This window comes from Cervus elaphus, chromosome 23, assembly GCF_910594005.1.
Source record: "Cervus elaphus chromosome 23, mCerEla1.1, whole genome shotgun sequence".
In the NCBI taxonomy this organism is placed as follows: domain Eukaryota; kingdom Metazoa; phylum Chordata; class Mammalia; order Artiodactyla; family Cervidae; genus Cervus; species Cervus elaphus.
The window spans coordinates 30764325-30786447 of NC_057837.1; the positions used below are offsets into that span (position 1 = coordinate 30764325).

The following is a 22123-nucleotide window of genomic DNA, read 5'->3' on the forward strand; positions in this document are numbered from 1 at the left end:
AAAATAAGTGGGAGAGAGACTGTTAATGAAAAGGCAGGAGGGACTGAGATTTTTATAAAGGGTCCCAGGGAAGGCCTCACTAAGAAACTGACACTTGAATGCTGATCTGAAGTATGGAGCTCCACACCAAGGTCACAGGTGTGAGGCTCTGTACTACAGCCACAGAGACCCCCCCCAAGGCCATCTCCCAGAACTGACTGAGCCCCACAGCAACCACTGCCATGAGTCCCCTCATCCTTACCAGCCAGTTCCCTGACTCCGTATTAGGTAAAAATGCCCACTCGAGTACTCACCCTATAGCACCCTAACCAATCACCTAATGCCACCCTTTCAGCAAGAATTTTGTCTTGAGGCTATAAAAACTGACTACTAACCCACGAAAGGGGTCGGCTCTCTCGAGCTGGCCCACAGTTCTAAGTCAGCTCTCCCTGGTCTGCCAGACGGTCAGCCCGCTGTGCTCACAGTGCCCTCACATTCCTGCTCTTTGTTCTTCATAATAAAATCACTCCCTTCTGAAATGCTCTGTGCCTGGAGATTCTTTTCCAACCTGCGCTCAGACTGACATGCACGACATGAAGGTAGGGAGGAATCCTTGACACAGACGTCTGCTCCAAGATCCTAAAGGCAAGCACAGGGGTGGAGGGCTTGCCTCCCTTCGGAGGCACAGGAAAAGCCACTGTGGCCAAGCAAGACAGGAGGGGAGAGGAGCGAGAAACACGCTTCAGGGCAATGGGGAGTCTGATGAGCGGAGGAAGGGCCGAGGGGGTCACTCTAAGGACATTGGCTTTTACTCTTAGTGAAAAGGGAGCCAATGACATGAAATGGCTCCATTTAATGGGCTCATTCCATTGCTGAATTGAGAAGCTACTAAGCTCCATGAAGGGCAACAGCATGGTTGTCAGTTAGGAAACTACTGCCATGACCTAGGGCAGAGAATTCTCCCATCTGTCTTTCAGTTCTTTCAGGAAGTTTTCGGTTTCTCTTCTGTCCTTCAAATGTCCTTTCCTCACAGCTTCCATAGTTTCATGGAGTTCATCATAAATTTTCTTATGGTTCTTGGTTTTTTGAAATTTTCTTTTGATGTCTTCATTGTCCTACACTGTCTTTAAACTTTTGAGCTCCTTTTCCTTATTTGTTCTGAATTCTGTTTTTCACATTAACATTTCTCAAATGTCTCATGATCCTTGGCAGTCTGTTAATATGTGAGAGACTAAAAAGCACTGTCTGTGTGGGCAGGCCTTGTAAACCTCACTGTGGCGTTATTTTGACTGGGCCGTTTCACTGCAATATCTTGACCTTGTCAATGTAGCCAAAGAAAAATAAATGGCCTTAATCATGAGTAGGTGCATTTGACAAGTGCAAAGCTGTGGAGTTTTTTGAGGGTCTATGGTCTAATTATTAAAAACACACATCTCATTAAACTTCTCACTACTCACCTATCTCAATCTATCACCAAGTTCTGTCAACTCAGGAATAAATCTCTCAAATTTATATACAGTTGATCCTTGAACAATGCAGGGGTTGGGGACATGGACCCTCAACACAGTCAAAAACTCACAGGAAACTTAATAATTGGCCCTATGTATTCATAGTTCCTCCGTATCTGTGGTTCTGTATCCACAGATTCAACCAACTGGAGATCCACCCAACCAGGAATTGCGTAGTATTTACTAATGAAAAAAATCTATGTAAAATCAGTTCAAACCCATGTTGTTCAAAGGTTAGCTGTACTTCTATCCATGCCTACCACTGTTACCTTGGATCAAACTACACTTTGCTCACCAGGAAGACTACAGGAGTCTTGTTTATCTAATCCCTAGGACACCCCTCAATGTCTGCTTTCTACAGTTAGCCAGAGTGGTTTTTTTCAATATGTACTTTTAGTCCTGTTCCCTTCCTTCCTATCTCTCCCTCAAACTACTCCCAACACCGATTTTTAAATTCCAGTGGCTGTCCTTACTCTTAGAAGAGAGTTGCACACGCTGTCTACGTTTGCGGCTTCCTCCTGCCCCCGCCTCCAATTCTCAGGGCTCCCCCTCTTCTCTTTCAGCTGTTCGCACCACAGTCCGTCCTTCTGCAGTGATTTGCTTGCTCCAACTATCTCCCTTGTAGGGACTGCTCTTTCTTCCCTCTCCCTGTAGCTTAATTTTACTGATGGCTCAGGGCTCATTTTCAACATCAATTCCTCAAGGAGACATCCCTAATCTTCCTCTAATCCACCTTTAGAGACCTGTGCTTTGTCAGCACCCATCACAGCTTTAATTTTTTAAGTGTGACTCTTTGATTAATGCCTCCTCCATGAGAATGCACACATCCATAACAGGCACCTAATCTATTTTTTCCTCACCACTGTATTCACAGCACCTGGCATAATGCCAGGCGCATAGTAAATAAACCCTGTAAATATGTAAGAAATGGGTACATACATAAATGAAGAGAACTGCAACTATAATCACCTCCAGTGTATAAGTCACATGAGAAAGTCTATTGCTTTTCAAAAGCATTTTATTGGGTTGGCCAAAAAATTCATTTAGGTTTCCTGTAACAGCTTATGGAAAAGCCTAACAAACTTTCTGGCCAACCTAACACAATGCCAAATTATAGACTGCCTTTAAAATCATGACCTTAAAACATGCTTTTTAAATAATATTTCATCATACTCAGCACAAAGAAGTCAGCATATACAAAAGACTTTTCCTGACAAACACACAAGTTTTGTAGAAAAAGGTATCAATATTCACTTTAAGCTCTGGGGGAGGGAGAGAGAGGGGAAATTGTGTTATTTCAGGTCAGGAACATACGAGTGAGTAAACCCACCAAAAACAAATCAAAAACAGTAACATATAATTCACAGCCAAAATCACTTACTCAAATATATAAATATCCAAGGAAGTATGACCAAATAATAGATCTCATTGTAATGAAAAAACCAACAAAGTTTACAATATTATCTAAATGGCAAACACTACATGAATAGAATTTTGAAAATTTAAATTTGGACCCAGTAAATATTACCAAGTATTATTAATACTGGGCTTCCCTGGTGGCTCAGATGGTAAAGAATCCACCCATAATGCAGGAGACCTAGGTTCGTTCCATCCCTGGGTTGGGAAGATCCCCTGGAAGAGGGCATGGTAACCCACTCCAGCATTCTTGCCTTGAGCATCCCCATGGACAGAGGAGCTGGTGGGCTACAGTCCGCGGGGTCACAAGGAGTCGGACACGACTGAGAGACTGAGCACTTTATTAATATCATTTACCCTTTACATGTTCTTCCAACTGTGTAACAGTTTATTTTAAAGGGAAAAATTCTTTACATGTAACTTTCTTAAAGATACCATGTGCAACCAATCCAAATCCAACTGCTCTAAAATTCACTGGAAAAGAAGTACCCATGCTTTTAAGAAGCTTCAGAGCGAGTCATGAAAAAACATTTTTAGAAGATATAAATGTCACTGGAACCTAAATGTCGAAAATTTGTGCAAAGGCTTTATTCATGAAACTAATGAATTCCCTATACTTTGATGGACAGGAAAGCCTGGCGTGCTGCAGTCCATGAGGTCGCAAAGAGTCAGACATAACTGAGCAACTAAACTACACAAAGGTAAGTGTCAAAACAATTAGCACAAAATTTAAGAGTCCTAAAAGAGAGATAAGGTACTTGAAATATACAAATTTTATAATTTATAACAGCAGAAAGAACCTAAAATCTTAACATAAACTTCTATAATCACTAAATTTACGTGCACTTTCCTATTAGGATTATCAGTAGCTTTGAGGATGCACATAAATGAAGACAGATTTGAAAACCTTGATTGGACTTCCCTGGTGGTGCAGTGGTTAAGAATCCACCTGCCAATGCACGGGACATGGGTTGAATCCCTGATCCAAGAAGATCCCACATGCTGTGGGGAAAGTAAGCCCATGCGCCTCAACTATTAAGCCTGTGCTCTAGAGCCCGCGCTCCACAACAAGAGAAGCCACTGCAAGGAGGAGCTGGCGTACCCCAACGAAGGGTGACCCCAACTCATCCCAACTAGAAAAAGCCAACATGCAGCAACGAAGACCCAACGCAGCCAAAAACAAACAAACAAACAAACATTTAAAAATATTGACTGATTTCCAGTGTACACTGAGTGTGTTTTGAGGCCTACATACAGCTGGTGTTGCAGGGGTCTTTGTTTTCCTCTATATGTGTCCCTCATGGCTCCAATTCAACTTTTCACTGCATGTGGCTGAGGTCTGTGGATAAGAAAATCAATGACAGAGTCCCTGTCCCACACAAGGCTCACTACTGACCGGGAGCCATGCAACAAAAGGCGTGAGGAGGAACAACTGTGCATCTTGGGAGCAACGAAGGGAACTTCATTGGGGACAATGAAGAAAACCAGGACAGGTAGGGGACAGCGTGTATTTCACAGAGAGGTGCGTATCACTTACTCCCATGATGCCCTCAACATACCTAATATATCAATGCTTGAAAACAGAATGTCTGCACTGTTACATAGCTCAACTGACACTCTTCCTTGTATTAACCTCCCATGAAATCTTTTCTGCTGTTTTGACAACAAAGTCATTTCTTAAATATCACTCATAAAATTTAATATTTAAAATAGTTTTATCTTCAAGGTCCTACTATAGGACCTTGGTCCTATAGGAAACTCTGTAGGTCCACGGGAAACTCCGGTCAATGTTATGTGGCAGCCTGGATGGGAGGGGAGTTTGGGGGAGAATGGATACATGTATGGCTGAGTCCCTTTGCAGCGCACCTGAAACTATCACAACATTGTTAATTAGCTATATACTCCAACACAAAATAAAAAGTTAAAATTAAAAAAAAATTGTATCTGTCTTTCATATTTCATAGAATTTAATAGTTTTCCTAATGTTAAAGAAAAGGGCTGTGATAAAAATAATCAATAATTGGCTTGAAAACACATTTCTGTATGTGAACTGGAACTGATTTCCTTTTCTGGAAATTTATAACACTTGACACTAAAATTAGTCAAATGATGAAATCTTCAGTCAGGGAATTAGGTGTTTGGTTTCTGCAGGTTATACTTGCTTTTAACTTCTTCCTCTCTACTTCAGGAGGGAAATGAACAGCAAAAGCTGTCAGATGAAATACAACAAATCAGAAAGGTCTGTACTTTTTAACTGTATTTATAGCTTTCCCTGTAAGGAAAGGTTAAGCCTGTATCTGCCACTAAACCCACTTGCTGGATGTTTGCCAGTACAATAAAAGTAAATACAGTAATAAATAATGAAATAGATCCACTAAACCTAGCACTGTCAGTTTAGTCTTTAGTATAATTTATATAATTCATACTTCTTACAACAGACACAAATAAAGAACACTAACAAGTACAAGCTGAGAGAGCATGCTGAGTAACCAGCAAAGTGCAACAGGATCAAGAAACATCAAAAATAGAATTATTTATTTTCTCCCTTTAGTCCAACATCTAGCAAGTCTACGTAGGCATACCAGAATAATGAAAAAGGCAATGATGATGATGATGACAGCTAAGATTTACTGGGCATTTAACGTGTACTAGGTTCTGCTAAATGTTTTATATTTAAGCCTGACAACAATCCTAAGAACAAGATCCTATTACTAAACCCTACTTTAAAGACATGGGCGAAGAGGCTGAGCCATGTTAGGAAGTGGCAAGGCTGGGATGCTAACAGAGGCTTCTGAATTCAAAACTCTAAACCACTCAATTGTGGGAAGAGAAAGATTATAAAGTATGGGACTTAGCAACAGTTTTCTGCGGGCAAAAATTTTAAACATATTCAAATGTATTTAACCTAGTTCCATATTGCTATACTATACACTAAAACTGTGGAAATATTCCATCCTAAAAGAGCAACTGACTTCTAAATCACTGAACTATTAATAAATTTCAAAATATTTTCCTAGATGTTGTAACAAACTATTTTATATCACATAAATTAGATTTTTATCCTCTAGAAAATAGTAACTCAAAACATTTAATTTCAGTTATATTCACCATAACACAGTGATTTCTGAAAAAAAATCAGAAGTCAAACTTGTAAAGTTGGTAAAGATAAAGAAATTATAACTAAATCATGACAGACTTGACTGAAATGATTCCAAAACTACAGCAGGAAAATCGTACAAGCCGTATAATCCTTTAGTATCGCTTTTTTAGATTTTGAAACAATCCACTGAACTCTGTATAAAGATTCAAACTAAATATGAATGTAATATTATTTGTTTGCCTGATGTCAAACTTAAAAACAACAACAAAGAGATCCTGCAAAGCATACCTTGGCAAAAAATACGGTGAGGTGAGTTTCACTGCCAACAATCCAAATAGGGAATTTTGGAGATTTCAAGTAAGAGCCAACCTAGAACAAAGGTAGTAAAATAAGTAAATGAAAATTTTATATTGCCTGTTAGATATTTACCAACAAATGCCTGAAGCATCACTAAAGTGCCTAATTCATATTTAAATGGAATAATGGATTGTGCCAGAAAGCCTTACCCATAAGGGTCAAATGCTAAATGTAAAAATGAGTGTTATAAAGACTATCAGGGTGAAGCTTATACTGCATCTTTCCACTAGAATAATAATAATACAGATTTACCACAGCAAAAAAGAAATTAGTTTAACCCTAAGAATCATTTTCATGTTTCACTGAAGATCCTAGATAAAATGACCACTTCTAGAATTTCAGCTTGGTATCTCAAACTATAAATCTGATGATAATTACTTTATCAGGGAAATAATCATAAATTAACAAGTGAGTAGATACATGAATAACTAAGAGAAAAAGCCTAAGAACATCCTGTCTTCAAAGAACCTAGCAAAATACATACTTCCATCTAGGAATATTAAAGAATCCTTCACTTGATTCTTGATGGCAGGAAGTAAGTTCAAAGTTACACAATATTAATTCTCTCTAAAATATATTAAAAAGTTATACCTTATAGCCTGCCTTCAAGGTTACATACTTAACCTATAAAAACAATAGCACCAAAAATTTAAGGATATCATTTTTGTGTGACAGAGAAAAAGCAAGCTTAAAAGTCAACAGGTTAAAAACTGACTTGTGAAATCTGACCATGTTCACATCAGTCACACACACTGTTAGATGGACAAGGACTCTGAAAAACAAGTAACATTACCTATAACATTTGCTGAACTTGCTTTTATCACACAGACCTTCACCCGCCCCCGCCCCCGGAACTGGGAAATTCCAAGTGGCTACTTGCAGCAGCCAATCAGGCTGCTATTCATCACTAAGCAGCCAAAAGCCTCACTATGGTGTCCTGCTTTCAACCACGTTTGAAATGTATTGTGATCATTAGGAGGGCAGTGGGGAGTAAAACTATCTTTTGACCTGTGATGGAGACATGAGCCGGATATGCTAATCGCAATAAACAACCAGTAGAGGAGGAAGGGTGATCTGAGGACAACAGAGAAGATAACAGTAAAAGGACAAAGGAGAAGACAAAACTTATTAGAGATTCAGAACTGAGGGATTTTAGAGGTTTTCGGCCAAGTCCTTTCATTCTATGTAAAGAAACCGGAAAATACACAGGATCAGTGCCTGGTCTGACTTCAAACAGCTAACTAGTAGAGTCAGAATTAAAACTCATGTTTTCTGACACATAATGTGGCAGCTCTCCATCATGCTGCCTCTTGTGATGCAAAGTTTAGACATCGTTTAATTCCTCTTCTAGAAAAAGTGTGCATGTATCTGTGCAGGCGTGTGTGTGTGTTTAGTTAAGGTAGAAGTAAAAAAAAATGAGGATAAAATTATATACTGTGGGATCAAAGGGTAAATGAGTGAACTCATGCAGTGTTTTGTAATAATAAAAATAAATCGAAAGGCCATAAATAGTGCAACCACTGTGGAAAACAGTTTCCCAGTTCTTCCAATAATTATACATATACCATGTGATCAAGCAATTTCATTCCTGTGTACACACCCAAGAGAAATAGAACCATGTCCACAAAACATTAATGTTCACAGTAGTATTATACAATATTATGTTAATATTATATATTAATGTTCATAGCAGTATTATTCATAAAAATCAAAAATCAGAAACAATCTAAATGTCCATCAACTACTAAAGAGAAAAACAAAATTGATGTAAATTGATAAATCATACAAAAGAATATTACTTGGTCATAAAAAAGAAACTAAGTACTAATACACAGGAATGAACAATGGAAACAATATGCTAAGTTAAAGAAGCAGCAAGACATGAAAAGCCACATACTGTAGGATTCCATTTAGATGAACTGTCCAGAAGAGACAAAGCTTCAGAGACAAAAAATGCGCTAGGGTCTGGCAAGGAATGAGGATGTGACAGCTAAAGGATGTAGAGGATCTTCTTGGAGTGAGGAAATGTATTGAAATTAGATAGTGGTCATGATGGCAGAGGCTTCTGAATACACAAAAAAAACCCACTGAATTATATACTTTAAAATGGTGAATTTTATGGCATAGGAGTTCTATATCTTTTTTTTTAAAGTGCACACCCCAAAGCACTCAGTCAACCTTTCATCTCAGTACACTCTCATAGACATATGCACGCTGGAGATGGGGACAGAGAAAGAGAGCCAGAGAGCCCATGAGAGAGACTGTTTCCTTTGTCTTAATGAATGCATATGATAAAAATAATATGAAATTGATCATTTTAACTGTAAAGGGCAATTTCCTACACTATCAAAAAGGAAAATGTTCAGACTCACAAAATCCATAACAACACAATTATTTCCTTACTGATGTTTCTCTAAATGTTTGATGAAAAGTATATAATTCCAAGTATATATATTTTCAGAAGGGTAGCTATAATTATATACAGATGAGCATCACAGTGTAAGAGTTTTATTTTTCTTCTTTTTTAAATGCTTGTCTTCACTTAGTTTTGAGGTCCTCACTAGGGGCTGATTAGCTTCCTTTAAGAAAGGCAGCTGATGAAGTCCAAACCTCCCTGACATGTCTCCCACATTCCAGGCCACCATGCATGGCCCTAATCGCCCTAGAGCCCCGTACCAGACAACAAAGGAACGACTCCCGAGCCCCAGAGCCCACTGAATCTATTCAAGCTGGCTAGCCCACAGCGGGGCCAGGCATGGGTTGCATGGCCCCCAGCCAACTCCATCCCAGTCCCCACAAGGAAGCTGCTCCTCGGGGCTGCAGCCTACTGGCGCCTTGTCCACAGGCCTCCTTCTCTCCTGGGACCTGTCTCAGAGCTTTCTCTTGTTTAGAGCTCTAAGTAACAAAAGCGTTCTGCCTTTCATCTATCTGAGCATCTGTGCTGTATCGTACCATAAGAAATAACTTTAAACCCTAGAAAACACCACAGTTACTGCTAGAGCACTAGACAGGTAACACTAGGGTAGTACTAGAGCACTAATACTAGGGTAACAGGAGAAGATACAGCAGCTAATGATTTCCCACTGTGAACTTAGGCAGAAAACAAACATTCCTCTGTTCTACCTAACAGTTAAAGAAAAGCAAATGCTCGTATTTAGAAGAGCTCACCATTCTGGTGAAACTGTCTGCTCATTCATTCACCAAATGTTTACTGAGCATCTAATATGTACCCAGAAAGCCAATGTGACTGCTTTCATAAAAGTTAATATTCCATTAAGGACAACAGAAAAATTCATGATTAAAAAAAAAGATAACTAAGCCAACAAAAAAAGGTCATTACAAAGTGATTATTTCTACAAAATAATGTGAAAGAGAGTCAGTGGGAAATGGTCCAGGAAAAGGCCTTTCAGGTACCATCTGACGTAGGGCCTGAAGGGGAGAAGAGTGATCCATTCAAGAGCTGGAGTATTGCAGGCAGAAATGAAAGAAGTATAAAGGTTCATCAGGTTAGGGCTTGTTGTCTGTTGTTTAGTTGCTAAGTCATGTCTGACTCTTTGTGATCCCAAGGACGAGCCCACCTAGGTCCCTCTCTGTCCATGGGATCTCCTGGTCAAGAAAACTGGAGTGGGTTGCCATTTCCTTCTCCAGACAATCTTCCCAACCCAGGGAAGGTAAGGGCTTGGCATGTATGAAGAACTGACAGAAGACAGTGTGGCTGGAGGACAGAGAATCCAGACCATCAGGGCCTTAAGCCACAGGGTGAAGATTTCAGAACATATCACCTTCTCACTCTATCCTCCTGCAAAACACACACCGCACACTTTTCAGAAAACAGCTTCATTGAAATATCTTTGACATACAGAAACTAAACATATTTAAGGTGGACAACTTGATGTTTTGATACATGTATATACTGTAAAAAGATGACCACAATCAAACTAATTAACATCCATTATCTCTACCGAGTCACCATTTTTTTATGTGCATACACAGTCACACTTTTTGGAATATGAATGGTTGTGGGTGTGCTGGGGAGGAGACACAGCTTGATTCTGTGGTCACTAGACTGCCTCAGAATAACTTTAGTTTGTGTAATTAAAGTCACTAAAAATGTACGAGTTGCTACTGTTTGACAGTACAATTACTATTAATGAATAAAGGCAGGATGAAACCATTTGATCATCATGTCCATAACATCCCTGTCCAAGTGTTGTCATGAAAGAGGAATGTTGTTTAGTAAAAAAGAAAGGAAACAGAGAAAGGAGAGGAAGGGAGGGAAGAGAGGATGAGGAAGAAGAGGAAGTAAGGCAGGCAGGAAGGAAAGAACTGTTACTGTTACTAAAAATAATCACCACCATTAGAACCACTGCTATGGAACCACCATTCTAAAATGGAAAATAGGAGGAGGAGGAGCCAAGATGGCGGAGGAGTAGGATGGGGAGACCACTTTCTCTCCTACAAATTCATCGAAAGAATAACTAAACGCAGAGCAAACTTCACAGAACAACTTCTGATCGCTAGCTGAGGTCATCAGGCGCCCAGAAAAGCAGCCCATTGTCTTCGAAAGGAGGTAGGACAAAATATAAAAGATAAAAAGTGAGACAAAAGAGCTGAGGACGGAGATTCGTCCCGGGAAGGGAGTCTTGGGCGGCATTGCTTGGGGTAGGGTCCGGGCCTGAGTGCCCTGAGGACAATCGGAGGGAGCTTCTGTGAGGTGCCAACTTGAACTGTGGGAGACCAAAAAAGAGAGAGTACATTAACCGGCCCGAACACACTGCCGGCCGTTCGCAGAACAAAGAGACCGAGAAAGTCCAGAGAAGAGCTCGCAGGCTGCGGACCGGCCCCGCCCCACCGGAGGCAGGAGGCAGGGGGGAGGGGAAGGTCGCGGCGAGACACAGGGCGCAGGCACCCGACCGGCGCGGGTGGGGACTGGGGCTGGGGACGCAGAGGGCGGAAGGCGCACGCACCCGACTGGCGCCAGCGGAAACTGAGACTGGGTCCGCGGAAGGGAGGGGGCGCGCCACACCTGGGGAGAGTGCGCCCACCAAGCCCCTGGCTGCCTGGACCGCTCTGACGGGGAAGGCACAGAGAGCAGGCGCAGCTTTTCCTTCCGCGCTTTTGTGGAACACCCGAGGCCTGGAACCTCGCGCAGCGCGGGGCGCGCTCCATATAGAGCGGCCGGGAGCCTGAGCAGCGCAGACGGAGAAAGCAGCGTCAGCCCCTCCCGGCAGCGCCAGCCCGTCCCCGCGGCGCAAGTCCGTCCCCATAGCGCCAGCCCCTCCCTGCCCCGCAGAGCGACGGAACTAGCTACCTGAATAAGAGTCCACCTCCGCCCGCCTGTGTCAGGGCGGAGATGAGGCTCTGAAGAGACCGGCAAACAGAAGTCAAATAAACAAAGGGAACCGCTTCAGAAGGGACTGGTGCAACAGATTAAAATCCCTGTAGAAAACACCGACTACATCGTAAGGGGCCTGTAGATACCGAGAAGTGTAAGCTGGAACGAGGAGCTATCTGAATCTGAGCCGAACCCACACTGACCGCAACAGCTCTAGAGAAACTCCTAGATATAATTTTACTTTTTTCTTTCTTTTTTTTTTTTTTATTTTTTATTTTTTCTCTTTTATCTTCCTTTAAAATCCCCTATTACTCCCCCATTACTCCTTAACTTTCATTTTCATAGATTTTTACGATTTTTTTAATTAGGGGAAAAAAAAATTTTTTTTCTCTTTTTTTTTTCTTTTTTCTTCTTTTTTTTTTCTTTCCTTTTTCTCTATTTTCTATTTTTCTTTTCCTCTTATTTCTTTTAAAGTCCTCTAGTACTCCTCTACTATTCTTAATTTTCATTTTCAACACACTATAACCTTACAAAAAAAAAAAAAAAGAAGAGAAGCCCTATTTTTAAACCGAAGATTATTCTCTCCCAATCTTGACTCTGTTTTCTACCTCAGAACACCTCTATTTCCTCCTTTCCCCTTCTCTTCCCAATCCAATTCTGTGAATCTTTGTAGGTGACTGGGCTACGGAGAACACTCTGGGAACAGACAGCTGCATAGATCTCTCTCTCTCCTCTTGAGTCCCCCTTTTTCTCCTCCTGCTCATCTCTATCTCCCTCCTCCCTCTCCTCTTCTTCATGTAACTCTGTGAACCTCTCTGGGTATGCCTAACAGGGGAGAATCTTTTCGCCATTAACCTAGAAGTTTTCTTATCAGTGCTGTATAGCTGGAGAAGTCCTGAGACTACAGGAAGAATAAAACTGAAATCCAGAGGCAGGAGACTTAAGCCCAAAACCTGAGAACACCAGAAAACTCCTGACTACATGGAACTTTAAGTAATAAGTGACCGTCCAAAAGCCTCCATACCTACACTGAAACCAACCACCACCCAAGAGCCAATAAGTTTTAGAGCAAGACATACCACACAAATTCTCCAGTAACGCAGGAACATAGCCCTGAACGTCAACATACAGGCTGCCCAAGGTCACACCTAACACATAGACCGATCTCAAAACTCATTACTGGGCACTCCATTGCTCTCCAAAGAGAAGAAATCAAGTTCCACGCACCAGAACACTGACGCAAGCTTCCCTAACCAGGAAACCTTGACAAGCCAATCGTCTAACCCCACCCACTGGGTAAATCTTCCACAATAAAAAGGAACCACAGACCTCCAGAATACAGAAAGCCCACTCCAGACACAGCAATCTAAACAAGATGAAAAGGCAGAGAAATACCCAACAGGTAAAGGAACATGAAAAATGCCCACCAAGTCAAACAAAAGAGGAGGAGATAGGGAATCTACCTGAAAAAGAATTTAGAATAATGATAATAAAAATGATCCAAAATCTTGAAAACAAAATGGAGTTACAGATAAATAGCCTGGAAACAAAAATTGAAAAGATACAAGAAATGTTTAATAAAGACCTAGAAGAAATAAAAAAGAGTCAATTAAAAATGAATAATACAATGAATGAGATCAAAAACACTTTGGAGGGAACCAAGAGTAGAATAACGGAGGCAGAAGATAGGATAAGTGACATAGAAGATAAAATGGTGGAAATAAATGAAGCAGAGAGGAAAAAAGAAAAAAGGATCAAAAGAAATGAGGACAACCTCAGGGACCTCTGGGACAATGTGAAACGCCCCAACATTCGAATCATAGGAATCCCAGAAGAAGAAGACAAAAAGAAAGGCCATGAGAAAATACTCGAGGAGATAATAGCTGAAAACTTCCCTAAAATGGGGAAGGAAATAGCCACCCAAGTCCAAGAAACCCAGAGAGTCCCAAACAGGATAAACCCAAGGCGAAACACCCCAAGACACATATTAATCAAATTAACAAAGATCAAACACAAAGAACAAATATTAAAAGCAGCAAGGGAGAAACAACAAATAACACACAAAGGGATTCCCATAAGGATAACAGCTGATCTATCAATAGAAACCCTCCAGGCCAGAAGGGAATGGCAGGACATACTGAAAGTAATGAAAGAGAATAACCTACAACCTAGATTACTGTATCCAGCAAGGATCTCATTCAGATATGAAGGAGAATTTAAAAGCTTTACAGAGAAGCAAAAGCTGAGAGAATTCAGCACCACCAAACCAGCTCTTCAACAAATGCTAAAGGATCTTCTCTAGACAGGAAATGCAGAAAGGTTGTATAAACATGAACCCAAAACAACAAAGTAAATGGCAACGGGACCACACCTATCAATAATTACCTTAAATGTAAATGGGTTGAATGCCCCAACCAAAAGACAAAGATTGGCTGAATGGATACAAAAACAAGACCCCTATATATGCTGTCTACAAGAGACCCACCTCAAAGCAAGAGACACATACAGACTGAAAGTGAAGGGCTGGAAAAAAATATTTCATGCAAACGGAGACCAAAAGAAAGCAGGAGTCGCAATACTCATATCAGATAAAATAGACTTTCAAATAAAGGATGTGAAAAGAGACAAAGAAGGACACTACATAATGATCAAAGGATTAATCCAAGAAGAAGATATAACAATTATAAATATATATGCACCCAACATAGGAGCACCGCAATATGTATGGCAAACGCTAACGAGTATGAAAGAGGAAATTAATAGTACCACAATAATAGTGGGAGACTTTAATACCCCACTCACAACTATGGATAGATCAACTAAACAGAAAATTAACAAGGAAACACAAACCTTGAATGACACAATGGACCAGCTAGACCTAATTGATATCTATAGGACATTTCACCCCAAAACAATCAACTTCACCTTTTTCTCAAGTGCACACGGAACCTTCTCCAGAATAGATCACATCCTGGGCCATAAATCTAGTCTTGGAAAATTCAAAAAAATTGAAATCATTCCAGTCATCTTTTCTGACCACAGTGCAGGAAGATTAGATCTCAATTACAGGGAAAAAATTGTTAAAAATTCAAACATATGGAGGCTAAATAACACGCTTCTGAATAACCAACAAATCATAGAAGAAATCAAAAAAGAAATCAAAATATGTATAGAAATGAATGAAAATGAAAACACAACAACCCAAAACCTATGGGACACTGTAAAAGCAGTGCTTAGGGGAAGGTTCATAGCATTACAGGCTTATATCAAGAAACAAGAAAAAAACCAAATAAATAACCTAACTCTACACCTAAAGCAATTAGAGAAGGAAGAAATGAAGAACCCCAGAGTTAGCAGAAGGAAAGAAATCTTAAAAATTAGGGCAGAAATAAATGCAAAAGAAACTAAAGAGACCATAGCAAAAATCAACAAAGCTAAAAGCTGGTTTTTTGAAAAAATAAACAAAACTGACAAACCATTAGCAAGACTCATTAAGAAACAAAGAGAGAAGAACCAAATTAACAAAATTAGAAATGAAAATGGAGAGATCACAACAGACAACACTGAAATACAAAGGATCATAAGAGACTACTACCAGCAGCTCTATGCCAATAAAATGGACAACTTGGATGAAATGGACAAATTCTTAGAAAAGTATAACCTTCCAAAACTGAACCAGGAAGAAATAGAAGATCTTAAAAGACCCATCACAAGCAAGGAAATCGAAACTGTAATCAAAAATCTTCCAGCAAACAAAAGCCCAGGACCAGATGGCTTCACAGCTGAATTCTACCAAAAATTTAGAGAAGAGCTAACACCTACCTTACTCAAACTCTTCCAGAAAATTGCAGATGAAGGTAAGCTTCCAAACTCATTCTATGAGGCCACCATCACCCTTATTCCAAAACCAGACAAAGATGCCACAAAAAAAGAAAACTACAGGCCAATATCACTGATGAACATAGATGCAAAAATCCTTAACAAAATTCTAGCAAACAGAATCCAACAACTTATTAAAAAAATCATACACCACGACCAAGTGGGCTTTATCTCAGGAATGCAAGGATTCTTTAATATCCGCAAACCAATCAGTGTAATACACCACATTAACAAATTGAAAGATAAAAACCATATGATTATCTCAATAGATGCAGAGAAAGCCTTTGACAAAATTCAACACTCATTTATGATTAAAACTCTCCAAAAAGCAGGAATAGAAGGAACATACCTCAACATAATAAAAGCTATATATGACAAACCCACAGCAAGCATCACCCTCAATGGTGAAAAATTGAAAGCATTTCCCCTGAAATCAGGAACAAGACAAGGGTGCCCACTCTCACCACTACTATTCAACACAGTGTTGGAAGTTCTGGCCACAGCAATCAGAGCAGAAAAAGAAGTAAAAGGAGTCCAGATAGGAAAAGAAGAAGTGAAACTCTCACTGTTTGCAGATGACATGATCCTCTACATAGAAAACCCTAAAGACTCTACCAGAAAATTACTAGAGCTAATCAATGAATATAGTAAAGTTGCAGGATATAAAATTAACACACAAAAATCCCTTGCATTCCTATATACTAACAATGAAAAAACAGAGAAATTAAGGAAACAATACCATTCACCATTGCAACAAAAAGAATAAAATACTTAGGAGTATATCTACCTAAAGAAACAAAAGACCTATACATAGAAAACTATAAAACACTGATGAAAGAAATCAAAGAGGACACAAACAGATGGAGAAACATACCGTGTTCATGGATTGGAAGAATCAATATTGTCAAAATGGCTATTCTACCCAAAGCAATCTAGAGATTCAATGCAATCCCTATCAAGCTACCAAGGGTATTTTTCACAGAACTAGACCAAAGAATTTCACAATTTGTATGGAAATGCAAAAAACCTCGAATAGCCAAAATAATCCTGAGAAAGAAGAATGGAACTGGAGGAATCAACCTGCCTGACTTCAGACTCTACTACAAAGCCACAGTCATCAAGACAGTATGGTACTGGCACAAAGACAGAAATATAGATCAATGGAACAGAATAGAAAGCCCAGAGATAAATCCACGAACCTATGGACACCTTATCTTTGACAAAGAAGGCAAGGATATACAATGGAAAAAAGACAACCTCTTTAACAAGTGGTGCTGGGATAACTGGTCAACCACTTGTAAAAGAATGAAACTAGAACACTTTCTAACACCATACACAAAAATAAACTCAAAATGGATTAAAGATCTAAATGTAAGACCAGAAACTATAAAACTCCTAGAGGAGAACATAGGCAAAACACTCTCCGACATAAATCACAGCAAGATCCTCTATGACCCACCTCCCAGAATATTGGAAATAAAAGCAAAATTAAACAAATGGGACCTAATGAAACTTAAAAGCTTTTGCACTACAAAGGAAACTATAAGTAAGGTGAAAAGACAGCCCTCAGATTGGGAGAAAATAATAGCAAATGAAGAAACAGACAAAGGATTAATCTCAAAAATATACAAGCAACTCCTGAAGCTCAATTCCAGAAAAATAAATGACCCAATTCAAATATGGGCCAAAGAACTAAACAGACATTTCTCCAAAGAAGACATACAGATGGCTAACAAACACATGAAAAGATGCTCAACATCACTCATTATTAGAGAAATGCAAATCAAAACCACAATGAGGTACCATTACACGCCAGTCAGGATGGCTGCTATCCAAAAGTCTACAAGCAATAAATGCTGGAGAGGGTGTGGAGAAAAGGGAACCCTCTTACACTGTTGGTGGGAATGCAAACTAGTACAGCCGCTATGGAGAACAGTGTGGAGATTTCTTAAAAAACTGGAAATAGAACTGCCGTATGACCCAGCAATCCCACTTCTGGGCATACACACTGAGGAAACCAGATCTGAAAGAGACACGTGCACCCCAATGTTCATCGCAGCACTGTTTATAATAGCCAGGACATGGAAGCAACCTAGATGCCCATCAGTAGATGAATGGATAAGGAAGCTGTGGTACATATACACCATGGAATATTACTCAGCCGTTAAAAAGAATTCATTTGAACCAGTCCTAATGAGATGGATGAAACTGGAGCCCCTTATACAGAGTGAAGTAAGCCAGAAAGATAAAGAACATTACAGCATACTAACACATATATATGGAATTTAGAAAGATGGTAACGATAACCCTATATGCAAAACAGAAAAAGAGACACAGAAATACAGAACAGACTATTGAACTCTGTGGGAGAATGTGAGGGTGGGATATTTCGAAAGAACAGCATGTATACTATCTATGGTGAAACAGATCCCCAGCCCAGGTGGGATGCATGAGACAAGTGCTCGGGCCTGGTGCACTGGGAAGACACAGAGGAATCGGGTGGAGAGGGAGGTGGGAGGGGGAATCGGGATGGGGAATACGTGTAAATCTATGGCTGATTCATATCAATGTATGACAAAACCCACTGAAATGTTGTGAAGTAAGTAGCCTCCAACTAATAAAAAATTAAAAATAAAATAAAATAAAATAAAATGGAAAATAGGAAATCTACTTCTTTTTCCAAAATCAGAACATCTTATTAAATGCAAATCATTAATGATTTAAACTCCATTTGAAACTATTTGGAATATCCATACAGATTATGCAGGAAAGTGATGAGATACATATCAAAAAATGAGAGCTTCATGGTATCTCCTAATGTGAGCACATGTGTTAAGAGTTTAATGCTATGAAATGCTTGGGTTTTTCTTCTTTTAGTGTGAAATCATTTTTCAGATGAAATTGACAAAAGTTAGAATTTCAGGCATTTAGCAAATTGTTTTACTATGCCTGACAAAACATTACCAGTTGTTTCGGTGAAACATACTGTTAGTATGGAAGATCAAATAGGACATTCTTTCCCCTCAGTTTATCAAGAACTTTATTTATATTCAATAATGGATATCTGTTTTCATAAATTATTTCAAAGTGGGTTCTGCCTCTGACCCTCAAAAGGAATGAGCCTAAAAAAATAGGAAACTCAGCATGATCGGCCAGCTTAACTCTATCCTTGATAAGCCTGTCAGTTCAGAAAGGGTGATGAAAAAGGAATTGAGAGCATACACTATCAGTAGTACACTAAAATATGCTGTCATAGGAGAAAAATGCTCTCTACAGTGGACAAGTGAATAGAAACCATTCAAACTACCTTAAAAACCAACTTACCTTACAGTATCTTAAAGCTTCCATGAGTGTTAAGAATCCTACAGCAGCTTGTTCATGTATACCAAGAAGTTCTGCAACAAAACAATTAGCAATGCATTAGCATACAGATCTGAAAAGCACTTCAATATAAATACATATGTACACACACACACATATATATTCTACACCAAAACTTTTACTTTTACCCAAAATTGTACTTTAAAAGCCTAGCATATATTTACTGTTAAGAGTTCACATCAAGTCATCATGATAGTCCTATTCATTATAAAATACCATTAGATTAGGCAATAGAGCCTTTGTATATACATTAAATGCATTTATAAAACTTTATATTCAATGTTAACTTTTGATGCACATTTGATATCATCCCCCTCTCCTATAAATAAACACAAGCAGCATGCTTAAGACTGGGGAAATAATGAAGAACAGAACACAGTACCAGCTTTACAAAGGCTAGTGTTAGTAGCTCAGTCATGTCTGACTCTTTGTGACCCCATGGGCTGTAGCCCCCCAGGCTCCTCTATCCATGAGATTCTCCAGGCAAGAATATTGGAGTGGGTAGACATTCCCTTCTCCAGGAGATCTTCCTGACCCAGGGATCGAACCCGGGTCTCCTGCATTGCAGGCAGATTCTTTACCCACTGAGCTACGAGGGAAACCCTTATGAAGGCTAAGAGCTTATCAAAGGAGACAGATGAGAAAACTTGTGCTCTTTGTTTAGATGAACACACACATCTTACGTGGTGTTAAGAGCATCTGCTTACTGTGTTAGGGAAGGTGCATGCAAGTGGTAACATCTGAATTGAATCCTGAAGCATCTGTAGGAATTTTCCAGGCCAAGAAGAGGACAATAAGAAAACTTAAAGCAGAAGAAATGGCAAAGAAGTATGAAAAATCAATGTATTCAAGGGGTGAAGAATTTGTCAAAGTTTCCTTAAAGGTTTCTAGCCTGGGGAACCTGGTAAATGGTGACTGACTGAGAGAGAGAATAAAGAATTATGTTCTAAAGTGGTATGAAGAGAGAGCATGAGTTTGGTTTTAGACAAGCTACGATTGAGTGACCTTGAGGATTTCTAGATAGGGATGGGTACATTACTAGAAGTAAGGTTCAGGAACACGGAAAAAGAGGTCAGAACTGGATGCAAAGCTTTAAGGAACCATGAGCATGATCATGGAAATGGATAAGAAAGAACAGAAAAAGCACAGAAAATGAAAAGACAGATTACTCCACATCAGAAATGTAACTGTTATGGTAATAAAGTCTTTTCATAGACTACAGCTTTCAGCTAAAGTACATTAAGTATCAGGATAATAGTAATTTGGGTAACAGTAATTTTTAATAGTAATTTGGGACCACACATATTTCTAAAAAGAACCTTTTTTCTAGTTAAAAACTATGGTCCACTATAAACACAACATATATATAACTCTACATCCTTTTTACTATTTGGTTATGTATCGTCCATTTTCCGGTAGAATATCATGTTTTTCTCATCAATTAATGTAATAATATCAACTTATTTGCTTTGTTGTAAATATTTGACTATGTATCCGTAAGTATAACATCTAGATGGTGTAAACCAAGAACTGGTTGTTTAAGCTTTAATTTTTGTAAATTCAAAATTAATAGAAGACATGTATACACATAGTCTGTATTTTTCACTAGCTTCTTATAGGCACAGAGGAGACATAGCCAACAGTTTCCAAGTTTTGCTTAGAATTTTAGGGATGTGTAAGTCCTTTTTAGACTTATTTCTCTATCTTAATTTTTAACAACCCAAAAAAACAGTAATCATTATTTTCTTATAAACCAAATAAGCAAAAGCTTTTTTGGATCCTCAATAATGTTTAATAGTGTAAAGGTCATGAGACCAAGAAATCTGAAAATCGTTGGCACAGAATTCAGATCAAAAAGAGAGAGTGAGGGTGAAGAGATGGTACTCCACAGCCTTTCAGATTTTTTCTTCATTTTCATTCTGAAAATTAAGGAGCACTAAATATTCTCAAGTTAAAATAATACATGTTAAGAACAGTTTCACATTTTAATTTCTAAAATCAGTTACCACCACCTAGTGTTATGACTTGATTACTACATCATCTATTTCCTTACAGATGTCTGGAATACTATATTTATAATATCATGCTACTAAATACACCAAATCAGCTTTCAGAACTCTTGAATAATGAATTATTCAGATGCAGTCAGTATTCACATGTTCAGCCATGTTGTTTGAATGGCAATATTTTTAAAATGTATCACTCCTATGTACTTAAAATTTTTATCTTATTTTGATAGCTAAAGTGCATCATTAATAATATTTATTATTGTACAGTTATAATTACAGTGAAGACATACTATTCTCACATATTAAAATTCAAAGAATTTAGTTACACTAACTACACTTTTCTCAGTAAGTCTCCAAGAAATCTGTTTAAGTTTGCAGAAAATTCTAATAATTCTGTCATTATATTTCAGAACTTTCTTCTTGTTCTTAGCCTAGCAATTAAGACTAACCATGATTAAGTGTCTATCCACCTTTGTGTTCAGTCAGTCAGACTGTATCAAAATGTAGAGTTTCATATATTCATGAGTTTGCTTCTCTATACCCTCCTCTGCTCCCAACTATCACTTCTCACTACTGTCAGGGGGTCTATAGAAGTCCTTCTTAGGCCTTTCAAACTTGATACTCACTTGGAAAGCACATACTTGCACTACATTTATTTAACAAATGCACCCTGAGGGCCAAGTATTGAAAAGAACAATGTTAAGCACAGTGTGGGAATACAAAGGCATCACCAGGACTAGGAAGACAAAGCAGAACCTCTCTGCAAACTATGTATCTAATGAGGGGTTAACACCTAAAACATATAAGGAATTCCTAAAACTCACTGTAAAAAAAAAAAAAAAAAAGTAACTCCCCAAACCAAACAAAATGCTAAAACAAAAAAATCTGGGCTAAAGACTTAGACATTTCTCTAAAGAACATATACAAATGGCCAATAGTATCTGAAAAGATGTTGAACATCAGCATCTCCAATCATGAGGAAATCAAAACCACAATGTTAGGATAACCATTCTCAAAAACAGAAAAGATAAATAAGCGTTGGGGAGGATGTGTATTGTTCACTGTTGGTGGGAATCTAACATGAAAAACAGGATGGAGGTTCCCCCCCAAATTAAAAATAGAACCACCATATGATCCACTAGTTCCACCTCTGTGTATT

The 22123-nt window shown here is 38.8% G+C and overlaps 1 protein-coding gene across 2 annotated transcripts in view; it reads right to left on the minus strand.

Moving 5' to 3' along the window:
- MINDY3 (MINDY lysine 48 deubiquitinase 3) overlaps positions 1-22123 on the minus strand; it is a 92332-nt gene that overhangs the window by 36992 nt on the left and 33217 nt on the right. For both annotated transcript variants that reach the window (XM_043882711.1, XM_043882712.1), the window contains 2 exons: positions 18899-18969; positions 6292-6372 (listed from right to left, as the gene is read on the minus strand). In XM_043882711.1, coding sequence (XP_043738646.1) covers positions 6292-6372; positions 18899-18969 — 152 coding nt within the window. The remainder of the gene's footprint in view (positions 1-6291; positions 6373-18898; positions 18970-22123) is intronic.